The 12,868-nt window shown below is 45.2% G+C and overlaps 1 protein-coding gene across 1 annotated transcript in view; it reads left to right on the top strand.

Moving 5' to 3' along the window:
* Positions 1-4,409: 4,409 nt before the first annotated feature.
* TICRR (TOPBP1 interacting checkpoint and replication regulator) overlaps positions 4,410-12,868 on the top strand; it is a 28,112-nt gene continuing 19,653 nt past the window's right edge. Inside the window, exons 1-6 of the mRNA XM_070763494.1 lie at positions 4,410-5,393; positions 6,310-6,586; positions 7,792-8,033; positions 8,940-9,189; positions 10,631-10,760; positions 12,475-12,617. Of these exons, the coding sequence (XP_070619595.1) occupies positions 4,737-5,393; positions 6,310-6,586; positions 7,792-8,033; positions 8,940-9,189; positions 10,631-10,760; positions 12,475-12,617 (1,699 nt within the window). The 5' untranslated portion in view covers positions 4,410-4,736. The remainder of the gene's footprint in view (positions 5,394-6,309; positions 6,587-7,791; positions 8,034-8,939; positions 9,190-10,630; positions 10,761-12,474; positions 12,618-12,868) is intronic.

Genomic DNA, 12,868 nt, shown 5'->3' on the forward strand with positions numbered 1-12,868 from the left:
GAGTTGTCCTCCTCTGTGTCCCGTCAACTAAGCAATGCAGGTTGGCGGGACCACAAGGGAGGGCCTTCTCTGTGGCCACCCCAGCTCTTTGGAACCAGCTTCTATCCGATGTCCTACTGTCCCTACCCTGCTGGCCTTTCGTAAGGCCACGAAGACCTGGCTGTGTCGCCAGGCTTGGGGGCCATAAATTTTACATTCTAGATGGCCAATTTTATCAATGGTGTGCATGTGTATGACTGTGATTGTTTTTATCTTTATGAGGCTTTTCGTTTTATAGCGTTTTAGTTTAGAAATGTTCAACTTCTTTTATCTTTTGTATCTATTTTATTGTATTTTATCATTGTTGTAAGCCGCCCTGAGTCCTTCAGGATTGGGTTTTGTGGGTTTTGTCTCCCAAGGACAATTCCATCTGTACGTCCATTATCCTGGTGGCGGGGAATTACTGACTCCTTCAGAGAAGGTCCACAACTTGGGCGTTCTCCTCGATCCACAGCTCACATTGGAGAACCATCTTTCAGCTGTGGTGAGGGGGGCGTTTGCCCAGGTTCTCCTGGTGCACCAGTTGTGGCCCTATTTGGACCGGGAGTCACTGCTCACAGTCACTCATGCCCTCATCACCTCGAGGTTCGACTACTGTAATGCTTTCTACCTGGGGCTACATTTGAAAAGTGTTCGGAAACTTCAGATCGTGCAGAATGCAGCTGCGAGAGCAATCATGGGCTTCCCTAGATATGCCCATGTCACACCAACACTCCACCGAGTCTGCATTGGTTGTCGATCAGTTTTCAAAGTGTTCGTTATCACCTATAAAGCCCTTCATGGCATCGGACCAGAATACCTCCGGGACCGCCTTTTGTTGCACGAATCCCAGCAGCCGGTTAGGTCCCACAGAGTTGGCCTTCTCCAGGTCCAGTCGACTAAACAATGTCATTTGGCAGGACCCTGGGGAACAGCCTTCTCTGTGATGGCCCCGACCCTCTGGAACCAGCTCCCCCCGGAGACCAGAATTGCCCCAACCCTCCTTGCCTTTCGTAAGCTCCTTAAAACCCACCTCTGTTGTCAGGGGGAATTGGGATATTCCCTTCCCCCCAGGTCTATACAATTTATGCATGGTATGTTTGTGTGTATGTTTTGCTTTTTCCATAAGGGATTTTTAGATACTTAAATATTAGATTTGTCATTCATTGTTTTGTTACTGCTGTGAGCCGCCCCGAGTCTACGGAGAGGGGTGGTGTACAAATCTAATTAATAGATAGATAGATAGATAGATAGATAGATAGATAGATAGATAGATAGATAGGTAGATAGATAGATAGATAGATAGATTAATCAGCATAGAAGTCGAATAAATAAATAAGGGAGAGAAAGAGAGTGGGATGGAGAAGGGAGGGGGAGGGAGGGGGGGAGAGAAGCCCAAAGTCTCCCACTGATCTCCCATAGGTGAAAAAGGACTTCGATCTCTCTGCAGTCCTTGCCCAACCTTTAACCTCCATCCCAGGCTGGCTCTCTTTCTCTCTTTTAACCCATTTTTTTAATGTTTGCACAACAGATCGAAATCGGATAGTAACAAATACGCTCGCTTGGCACAACACACTAAACCACAAAGCAAAGGTCAAAATCGGCCAAGCGTCGCCATATCCTATCCCCGCAGGCAGCGCAGTCATTCCACTTACAGGGCAACCTTTAAAGTTTTAAAAATCAAAGCGTGGCCGCCTGTCATCCAATCAGCGCCTCGGCTTCCAGCGTTTTCGACCAATGGCGGAGGAAAGGGAAGTGAATTTAATGGAGGAGAGAACGTAGAGCTAGGAAATTACAAGAACGGCCCACCCTCCACTTATTTTTTTTTTTTAATTCATTTTGTCCAATACACCAGTGTTTCCCAACCTTGGCAACTTGAAGATATCTGGACTTCAACTCCCAGAATTCCCCAGCCAGCATTCGCTGGCTGGGGAATTCTGGGAGTTGAAGTCAAAATATGTTCAAGTTGCCAAGGTTGGGAAACACTGCAATACACAATAATAACAATGAAGGTTATATATAGAGGATATATTAGAGAAGAAATACAAGATATACGAGACTATAGGACAGGGGACGGAAGGCACTCTAGTGCGCTTATGTATGCCCCTTGCCAGAAGCACAAAGCTCAAAAGGGGTGTGACATATTTTTGCTGCTAATGAAAAGGAAGGGAGACTAGTATAGATCTCTTTCAAGCTATTTTGCTCTCATCAGCTAGCCATGCCTTTTACTGGGATTTGAACCTGGGGATTCCACAGAAAAAAAATCCATATAGAATAGAATTCTTTATGATTGGACACAAAAGGAATTTGTCTTTGGTGCAGATGCTCTCAGTGTATATAAAAGAAAATATACATTTGTCAAGAATCATGTGGTACAACACTGATTGTCATAGGGGTCAAACAAGCAATGATGAAACACTCAATATCAATAAAATTCTTAAGGATACAAGCAACAAATTACAGTCATAGTCATAAGTGGGAGATGGGTGATAGGAATGATGAGAAAAAACTAGCAGAAATAGTAGTGCAGACTTAGTAAATAGTTTGACAGTGTGGAGGGAATTATTTGTTTAGCAGAGTGATGGCATTCTGGAAAAACCTGTTCTTGTATCTAATTGTCTTGGTGTGCAGTGCTCCATAGCGAGATTTTGAGGGTAGGAGTTGAAACAGTTTATGTCCAGGGTGCGAGGGGTCAGTAAATATTTTCACTACCCTCTTTTTTGACTCATGCAGTATACAGGTCCTCAATGGAAGGCAGGTTGGCAGTGATTGTTTTTTCTCCAGTTCTATATACACATACATACATACATACATACATACATACACACACACACACACACACACACACACACACACACACACATATTTAATATATAAATATACTGCTCAAAAAATAAAGGGAACACTCAAACAGAACATCCTGGATCTGAATGAATGAAATATTCTCATTGAATACTCTGTTCTGTACGAAGTTGAATGTGCTGACAACATGTGAAATTGATTGTCAATCAGTGTTGCTTCCTAAGTGGACAGTTTGATTTCACAGAAGTTTGATTTATTTGGAGTTATATTGTGTTGTCTAAGTGTTCCCTTTATTTTTTTTAGCAGTGTATATTAAATATACCCCCACCCATAAATCAAGGTCGCCTAAATTTTGCAAGGCTGGCTAAGAAGCTGAAGTTGCCCCATGTCTTAAAATCAGCCAGGTTGAGAAGCGTTTGAAATAAGTTAGAGCTTTGCTTTCAAATCTTTCACTTCAGATTTTGAAATCTTAAAGGAGCCGCGGCTCCTTTAAGAAAGGGGGAGGGGGAAAAGCCCAAACCCCGAGGTCGAGTTCGTTCTTCCGCCTGCGAAAGGCGCCTGCGCCAACCGTAGCAACCAATCCGAAGAGCAATTCCAGGGAGAGGCGGAGCTTGGGGGAAAGGAGCCCAGCCAATGGGGAGCGCGCCAGGGCTTCCTCTCCCGAGCCAATGGGAAGGCAGAGCACAAAAGGCGCCATCAGTTGGATCGACTGAAGCGATCGCTGGCGGAATGGCGGCCATTGGAGCGGCTCCCTCGGAGTAGCTTGCGGCTTCTCTCCGCTGGGAGGGCTGCCCGAGGAGGACCGGAGGCTGGGAGAAGCCTCGGGGATCGCGGATTCCGGAGAACGGCCGTTCGCCCTTTTTTCTGTGGTGGAGCTCTGGAAAGTCTTGGGAGGGAGGCAGGCAGGGAGGTCACGGAGGGGGCTGAGTTAGCAAGACAACCGGGGGAGGGGGGAGAAAATAGTCATCAAGGTAACGGGAGGGGTAGTTAGGAGGACAAGGAGGGGGCAGGAAAATAAAGGGGAGACGGGAGTAAAGGTAAGGGGGGTAGTTACCAGGGCAACCAGGGGTGCAGAAAAATAAAGGGGAGACGGGAGAGTATAGGTAAGGGGGGTAGATACCAGGGCAATCGGGGAGGGGCAAGAAAATATAAGGGAGGCAGGAGAGTAAACGTAAGGGGCATAGATAGGGGGGGCAGGACAGTAAAGATAAGGGGGGGGGATACCAGGGCAGGGCAGGAAAATATAGGGGAGACAGGAGAGTAAAGATAAGGGGGGAGGTAGATACCAGGGCAACCGGGAGGCAGGGAAATATAGGGGAGACAGGAGAGTAAGAGGGATTACCTGGCCAACCTAGAGGGACAGGAGAACAGGTATCAAGGTAACATGTAAGCTAGGAGGGAATAGTTACCAGGGCAGTGGAGGGAGTAGAAGGGCAATTATCAAGGTTAAGAGGGGGTAATTTTTGGATAACCGGGGAGGGGGAGCAGAAAGGTAGTCCCGCCAGGGCAACTGGCAGCAGAACGGGGGGGGGGGGGGAATCCGCCATAGTCGACTTTCCAGGTTGCACCTCCATTTGCAAAAGGGTCCAGTGGCTAGAATAAAGAGGCTTGCTTGACTTTTTGCAAATGAGGGGGTATGGCTTTTCTGTGAGAAGGACGAGCTTTGGAGATGGATGATGCTGCCACACGCCTGTGAATGCCAGCAGAGGCTTAAAGTTCCTCGGTTCACAAGCTCTGCTGTGAGCATGCTTGTATGGAAAGCCGGCCCCAGTGACTGTGAAGCCCAGGGATCCGTTTCTTCACCTTTAGGCTGCTTGGATACAATTAGGATGGTGAAATAACCTTCGGATTTCGGTTCAGGTGGATGCCCTGTCCTCGCGCTTGGGAGCTTCCGGGATCCCAGCGGCTGAAGCATCATGACCTGCTCCCACAATGTGGTTTTCCTCTTGGACACCGCAGATTCCGCAGAGAAAGATCACCTTCACCTGGGCGTCTTGCGGATCTTGAACTTCTTGGGTTGCAAGTTTGGCCTAGCTAAGGTCCGTTGGGATTTCAAGTTCTTTAACTCCGTGGGAATCCGTGGCCGGGCTTCTCGAGTAGGCAGTTTCCGGGCGCTTGGGTCTCGCAGCTGGGAAGACTTTGAGGAAGAGCTAGAGGCCAGGTTTGGGAAGCGGTCCTGCCCTCCGGGCTCACCTGGCCAGACGCCACGCTCCACCGTTGTTCGGAACATCCTGAAAGAAACGCTCCTGGACTATCAGTGGGAGCGCCCTGAGATAGTCTCGCCTACCAAACCAGTGCTGAGGAACCAGAAGAACAAATTGTCTGTGATTGTCGACAACCCTCTGGCGCAATCCATTCATGTGGGCTTTGCTAATGCCATTTTCGTCTTCTCTCCCTGCCCTCATTCTCGGAGGGAACTGTGGCAATTTATTTCTGGGAACTATGCTCCTTTGCCCGAAGAACTGCCTCCTTCGCACGACCTGGCAGAAAAATTCCTCCCTAAGGGAATCCAAGACATGATGGTCAGTCATAAGGTTACTCTATATTGGATGGACACCACTGAATGGTCCAAGGTAAAAAAAATGTTCTCTTTGCTATGTTGCTGCATTCGTTTTAGAATGTAGAATAACAGTTAGAAGGGACCTTGGAAGTCTTTAATGCAACCCCCTGCTCAGGCAGGAAACCCTACACTAGTGAAGCTGAGCCTGTTTTTCTTCAGGTGCTGAAAGAGTGTGCGTGCACGTTATTGCGCAGGCATGAGTGGCCACACCCATAATTCAATGGCTGGAGAGGGCAAAAACAGCTTCCCCTGCCCCCTGGGGGCCCTCTAGAGCAGTGTTTCCCAACCGTGGCAACTTGAAGATATCTGGACTTCAACTCCCAGAATTCCCCAGCCAGCATTCGCTGGCTGGGGAATTCTGGGAGTTGAAGTCCAGATATCTTCAAGTTGTCAAGGTTGGGAAACACTGCTCTAGAGGCTGGAAACAGCCTGTTTCCCAACTTCTGGTGGGTTCAGTAGGCTCATGTTTCACCCTCACCAAGCTCCAAAGGCTTCTCTGGAGCCAGAGGAGGGTAAAAACGCCCTCCCCCACTCCCCTGGAGGCACTCTGGAAGCCAAAAACACCCTCCTATAGCCTCTGTGCAAGCCAAAAATCAGCTGGCTGACACGCACATGCACGTTGGAGGTGAGCTAAGGTAACAGCTCACATGCCAGTGGATACAGCTCCATGTGCCACCTGTGGCGCCCCTACCATAGGTTCACCATCACTAGCTTAGCCATTTTGTATGACGTCATCTACGACCGTGCCTTAGCTAGATCGCAAGTTACAGGGAAATGTCAGGGAAATATCAGGAAATTTCAAAATGTTTTCCTCCTGGACACCCTGAAAGAAACAAACCTAGTCTTGCATGTTGCATACTATTCTACTTGTCACAATAAGCCTTATTATTAATCCACTCATCTTTGATTTGTCTCTTTTTTTTCTCCAGCTTCTCAAACCGCCTGATCACATTGGCTACCTCACGTTGCTTGAGCTGATGGGCATTATGGGAGGCGCCATTTTGCCCTCGGAGGTCTTAACGCAGCATCTAGATCACCATAAGAAAAGGAGCATCGTGGCGGAGCCTTCGTCTTCCGAACCATTGTTCGCTCCTTGGACTAAACTGCTGCCGTTGGATTCCTCTCTGAACTGCTTGTTTAACTCACGTTCTTCTTTACAAACAGCCTTCCCAAGTCTGGATGGCGTCCTGCTCCTGAAGGCGGAGGGTAAGGAAAAAGGATATTTATGGTTTGTGGAGGTTTGCAGATTGTCCTTGACTTACAATCTTTCATTTAAGGGCCACTCAAAGTTGCAACGGCACGGAAAAAATGTGATTTACGACCTGTTTTTTTCACAATTATGATCCCCCCCCCCACCTCGGTGTTGTGAGTGATCTTTGTTAGCCTGTCATTTTATTTATTTTTTTGAACCCTGAAATAAGCCCTTGGCCTTATTGCCACACACTCAAAAGCCCGATTGGGAAATGGTATACAGTGGTACCTCGGTTCTCGACCACAATTTGTTCCAGAAGTGTGGTCAAGAACCGATTTGGTCGAGTACCGAATTAATTTATCCCATAGGAAATAATGGAAATGGATTTAATTGGTTCCCAGCCCCTGTTGACTCGCTGGGAACCAATTAAATCTATTTTCTTTATTTTCTATGGCAGCGTTTCCCAACCGGTGTGCCAACAGCGAGTAGCAACAGCGCCGGGAATGTCACATGATGAAGGGAAGCCGCCAGAGCCATCTCAGCAGTTGCCGCCCCTTCAGCACCTTCCCTTCATTACGTGACGTTCCCGGTGCTGTTGCTACTCGAAGGGAAGCCACTGCCGTTGCTGCAGCCGGGAAGGAGAAAGTTGGTGCAGCTGCCTACAGGTAATAAGACGAAGCATTGAGGAAAGGAGCCCCCCGAAGCTGCCGGGATTGCAGCCGCCCCTGGCAGTAACATTTCTGATAATTAACAAAATTTTCTGTGGCTGTTCTGTATCCGAATTTTCGTTCGGATACCGAAGGAAATTTTTGCTGAAAATTTTGTTCGGTATCCGAAATGTACGACAACCAAGGCATTCGAGAACCAAGGTATTACTGTATATCTATCTATCTCCATCCACCCATCTATTTATCTCCTTCCTTCCTTCCTTCCTTCCTTCCTTCCTTCCTTCCTTCCTTCCTTCCTTCCTTCCTTCCATATTTTCTTCCTTGTTTTCCACAAATAAGTGCTTGGCCTTATTGCCATGTACTCAAAAGCCCAATTGGACTTATTATCAGGGGATGTCTTATTTTTGGGGAATCGGTAGTATCATTTTTCTAACATTTTTTTCTCAACTGTTATTCTTTTATTCACTATCACGTACAGAAATGACAGAAATAAAGTTTGCATGCTTAATAAACGAAGTCTAACCTTTTTGATCTTAAAAACAAATGGGCAGGAAAAGAAGAAGCCCGGAGTTGCGCTGTGGTGCTGGAGCCTCTAACGTTGAACCAGAGGCGCTTTGAAGGGACAGTCGCGATACATCTTCAATGCACCATGACGGACTGGAAGTCAGCGCACCTTAGAAATCTTCACACGGAGGGCTGGACACTCCAGAGCAAGTCTTTGGGGCCTTCAACTCGAGAGATTTCTTGGTTCCAGGAGTTTGTAAAATATATTCTGGCTCAAGGACTTCATATGGTGAGTCTCTCTCTCTCTCTCTTCATTCTGCAAAGCAAATCTACTGATAAAGCCATTGATAAGCCCGGTGATGTTGATTATGTTTCATAATCGGGTTTGTTAAGGAGTGTGCAGATTGACCCCTGAGTTATCAAGGATATACATACACAAAGGCAACGTGGAATTCTAGCAGATAATCAGTAGATACGAATAATGGTTAATTCATACAAAGCAGATACAATACAATACAATATATATGCAATATATTTACTTTCTATACAATAGTATTTACTTTAGCAAATATATACAATACTATTTACTTATATCAGGGTAATTATCAGGAAATTGGTGAAAAAAATTGCATAAAACTGGGGGGAAACCAAACTATTAAAATGTTTAAAAAGTCAGGGGGAAATCATGTTTTTTAAAAAAAACACAGATCGCGTTGCCTGGCAGAGTCAAGCAAAAATGAGCATAACTGTGGCAACAACTTGCTTCCTCAGCTGCCGATATCTCGCCATGGCTTAGCCATTTAGCATGACGTCATCTACGACCATGCCTTAACTAGATCACAAGTTACAGGGAAATGTCAGGGAATTTCAAAATGCTTCCCCCCTAGACACCCTGTTATTACTCATACTGCCATCTCTTGTAATCGCCCAGTTTATATTTAGCATCCTATTGATTTCCTCTTCCACCTCTTTCTAAACTTTCTGCACTACCAAACACTCCCAAAACATGTGCATGAAAACACCCCTCTCTCCTTGCACCCACGCCAACAGACCCCCTTTAACATTCTGATAAAAGTACACAAGTTGTGCAGGTGTATGAAGGCGAAGGGATAGTCAAAACAAAATCCCTCCTTCGAAGCATCTTCTTTTTTTGTTGTTCTCCTCATTGTTCTCATGTTTCTCTTCTGTTGGGAAGGTCGCCGAAGTGACATTTTCATCGGGAGCTCATTCTTGCACGGGGGTTTTCTCCCCTGTCTCTGGCACCACCGCACTTCTTTCGCTGCTCTCTGCTGAACAAGTGGCAGAAGCCAAAAGGTCCCTCCTTCAGACACCCATGGCGGAGACCTTTCTCAAGGAGGAGGACGACTTCTGCCTTCCAGATGTTGTGAGCAGCGTGCTACGTCAAGTTATGGAGGACTCGGATGGAGACCACCAACCGGGTCCTGGTAAGCCTGAACGTTTTGTTTTTAAAAGGATCCAAGAAACAGAGAGATCTTGGAGTCCTAGTGGGCAACCATTTAACTGTGAGCCATCAGTGTGCAGGAGCTGCCAAAAAAGCCAACACAGTTCTAGGCTGCATTAACAGGGATAGAATCAAGATCACATGAAGGGTTAATATCACTTTGTAAGGCCACACTTGGAATACTGCATTCAGTTTTGGTCGCCACAATGCAAGAAAGTGCAGAGAAGAGCAACAAAGTTGATTAGTGGACTGGAGGCTAAAACATATGAAGAAAGGTTGCAGGAACTGGGCACGACTAGTTTAATGAAAAGAAGGACCATGGGAGACATGACAGCAGTCTTCCAATATCTCAGTGGCTGCCACAAAGAAGAAGGAGTAAAACTATTCTCCAAAGCACCTGAGGGTAAGCAATGGGTGGAAACTAAACAAGGAGAGAAGTAAGTTAGAACTAAGCAGAAATTTCCTGACAGTTAGAACAATTAATCAGTGGAACAGCCTGTCTTCAGAAGTTGTGAATGCTCCAACATTGGAAGTTTTTAAGCAGATAACCATCTGTCTGAAGTAGTGTAAGGTTGGACTAGAAGACCTCCAAGGTCCCTTCCAAGGTCCCTTCCAACTCTGTTATTGTTATTATTGTTATTATTATCATGTCTGAAAAGGAACCTTTCTCAGTGTCCCAGTACAGGCAGTTTTTCTTGGCCAATGACTTGTTTGGAATTGGTTTTTTGTCCTCATAATTTTTTTTATTTTATTTTCAGTTTCATATTCATACAAGTATTAATGCATATACCTTGTATATATTTAGGGAACATACACCCATAATTACATAGTTAAATATTTCTTAAGTACCGTAATCTTATATTTATAGCAACACCCCTATCTCATTAATCAGTTATCAGTCTATTCATTTTTTTCTTACTCCACTCTTTCCTCTCTCCACCTTCCTACTACCTTCTCACCAACTACTTCCTCCTTCCCCTTCTTACCATTCCTTTGAGTTAATTCAATTGTTTTTATGGTTTTGTCATCTGGGTAAATACAGTACCAATCCTACTCTTGTAATTTTGTGCTTAATTCAGTCCAAATTCTTATTGTATAAGGGTGTCCAGCAAACCTGGAAAACAGGAAATCGGGGAATTTTCAGAATTTCTGGAAAAAAAAACAATAAATCGGGGGGGGGGGAAACAAACAATATTAAAATGTTTAAAAGTCAGAGAAAAATCATGTTAAAAAATGGATCGCGCTGCCTGGCAGAGTCGAGCAAAAATGAGCATAACTGTGGCAACAACTTTCTTCCTCAGCTATCGATATTTCTCCACAGCTTAGCCATTTGGTATGACATGCAAGAGTTGATGCAAGTTCTCTTGAATAATGTACTATTTGTCTTTTTTTAAAAAAATGTTTCTTCTACATGCGTTCAACAGAGAGTTTATGTCCAGGATGGGTCCAGCAAGATCTCTCCTGTGCTCAAAACTGGAATCCTGCAGTCCTTGAAGATTGGTACGGTGTGTCAAACCTTTGCAGGGCAAGCTCACACATGATGGAATCATTTAGGTAATTCCTCCTTTTCTTTTCTTGGGAGGGGAGCTTAATTTAAAGTGCCTTAGTTTAGAGAAGAGTAAACCCAAATACTCCACAATTGCCAGTGCTGCTATAACGTAATTAAATTGGAATAAATTTCTTTTCCCTGGATCAGTGATGGCAAGGCTTCTTTTCCTCGGGTGGCGAAAGAGCGTGCGTGTGCGCTATCGTGCATGCACGAGTGTTCACATCCATAATTCAATGCTTGGGGAGGGTGAAAACAGCTGCCCCCATGCCCCCGGAGGCCCTCTGGAGGCTGGAAACAGCCTGTTTCCTGAACTCTAGTGGGCCCAGTAGGCTCGTGTTTTGCCCTCCTCAGGATCCAAAGGCTTCCATGGACCTGGGGGAGGGTAAAAACACCTTCCCCCATCCCTCCGGAGGCTTTCTGGAAGCATAATAATAATAATAATAATAATAATAATAATAATAATAATAATAATAATAATTTATTAGATTTGTATGCTGCCCCTCTTTGAAAACTCGGGGCGGCTCACAACATAACAATAGTACAATACATTACAAATCATAAATATAAAATAATCAATATCATAAAATCACAACTACACACTTGTACACACTCAACCCAATTAATCATACTACAGAGGTCAGAGAAACAAAAAAGGGGGGAAGGTCATCATTCCCACGCCTGGCAACAGATGTGAGTCTTCAGCATTTTACGGAAGGCGAGGAGGGGGGGGGGGGGCTGTTTGAATCTCTGGAGGGAGTTGATTCCAGAGGGCCGTGGCCGCCACAGAGAAGGCTCTTCCCCTGGGTTCCGCCAACCAACATTGTTTGTTCCGGAGCCTCTGTGAGCCAAAAATCAGCTGGCTGGCACCCACATGCACATTGGAGCTGAGCTAGGGCAACAGCTCGCGTGCCAGCAGATGTGGCTCCATGTGCCACCTGTGGCACCCATGCCATAGGTTCGCCATCACTGCCCTAGACTCTTCCAAAGGGTGAGCATTTGTGCTCAGTCAGGTCATGCTCTATGTCTAGATAAAAAGAAATGCATCTGGACAAAAACGTCATCTGGGCTTGTTTTGAATATTTTATTTATTTATTTTATTAATTAAATTTATAGGCCGCCCTTCTTCAAGTGGACTCAGGGCGGCTTACAAGAATAAAAAGACACAATGATAAAATGCAGTTATAAAAATACAGTTTAAAACCCCAAAATTAAACGTTCATTCTTTATGCATTCATAGCTAATGGATGGAGCAGAATATAACCCTCAACTGCCCCAGGCCTGCCGGCAGAGCCATGTTTTTAAGGTCTTTCGAAAGGCTATGAGGGTGGGTGCCATACGAATCTCATAGGGTAGTTGGTTCCAGAGGACCGGAGCCACCACAAAGAAGGCCCTTCCCTGCAGCCCTGCCAGGCGACATTTCTTGGCTGGCGGGACTTGGGGAAGGCCGACTGTGGGCTCTTATCATCTGCTGGGACATATCAGGGAAAAGACGGTCCCGCAGGTAATCTGGTCCTAAGACAGATTACAAACATGCAAACTTTATAAATGTCTTTCAGTTTTCATATTCATTTCTGAGCAGAATAATTGGGGGAAAAGGAATTTTTAACTCTTAGTCCGACATGCAGACGTTTGCTAATTGTTAAATAGTGGAGAGGAGCCATTGCTTTTTGGCTTTTATCCCTTTTCCTTATTTTTGTTTATTTCTTTCTCTCTGTACAGGATGCCCCAAGCAAGCTCTACTCAAAATGAAGAGGAAACCCCAAAATCAGAAGCGGAGCTGAGACGGTCCCTAGCAGAGTTTTACCAGAAAAAAGTTTCTGAGCTTACAGTTTCATCTCACCCCCGAGATCAGAAAAAGAGATGTATGCTATTTGTATTTGTATTTATTTTATTTTTACAATCCATGCATGCTTAAGTAGGGGGCAGTCCTTGTTTTATGACCCCAGTTAAAAGCAGAATTTCCATGGCTAAGCAAAGTTGTTGTTAAATGAACTTTACACACAATTTTACAACTTTTTTTGGCCATGTTTTTTTTAAGTGAATCACTGCAATTGTTAAGTGACTTGTGCAGTTGTTAATAAGCGAATCTGGTTTCCCCCATTGACTTTGCTTG

This window comes from Erythrolamprus reginae, chromosome 10, assembly GCF_031021105.1.
Source record: "Erythrolamprus reginae isolate rEryReg1 chromosome 10, rEryReg1.hap1, whole genome shotgun sequence".
Taxonomy (NCBI): Eukaryota; Metazoa; Chordata; class Lepidosauria; order Squamata; family Dipsadidae; genus Erythrolamprus; species Erythrolamprus reginae.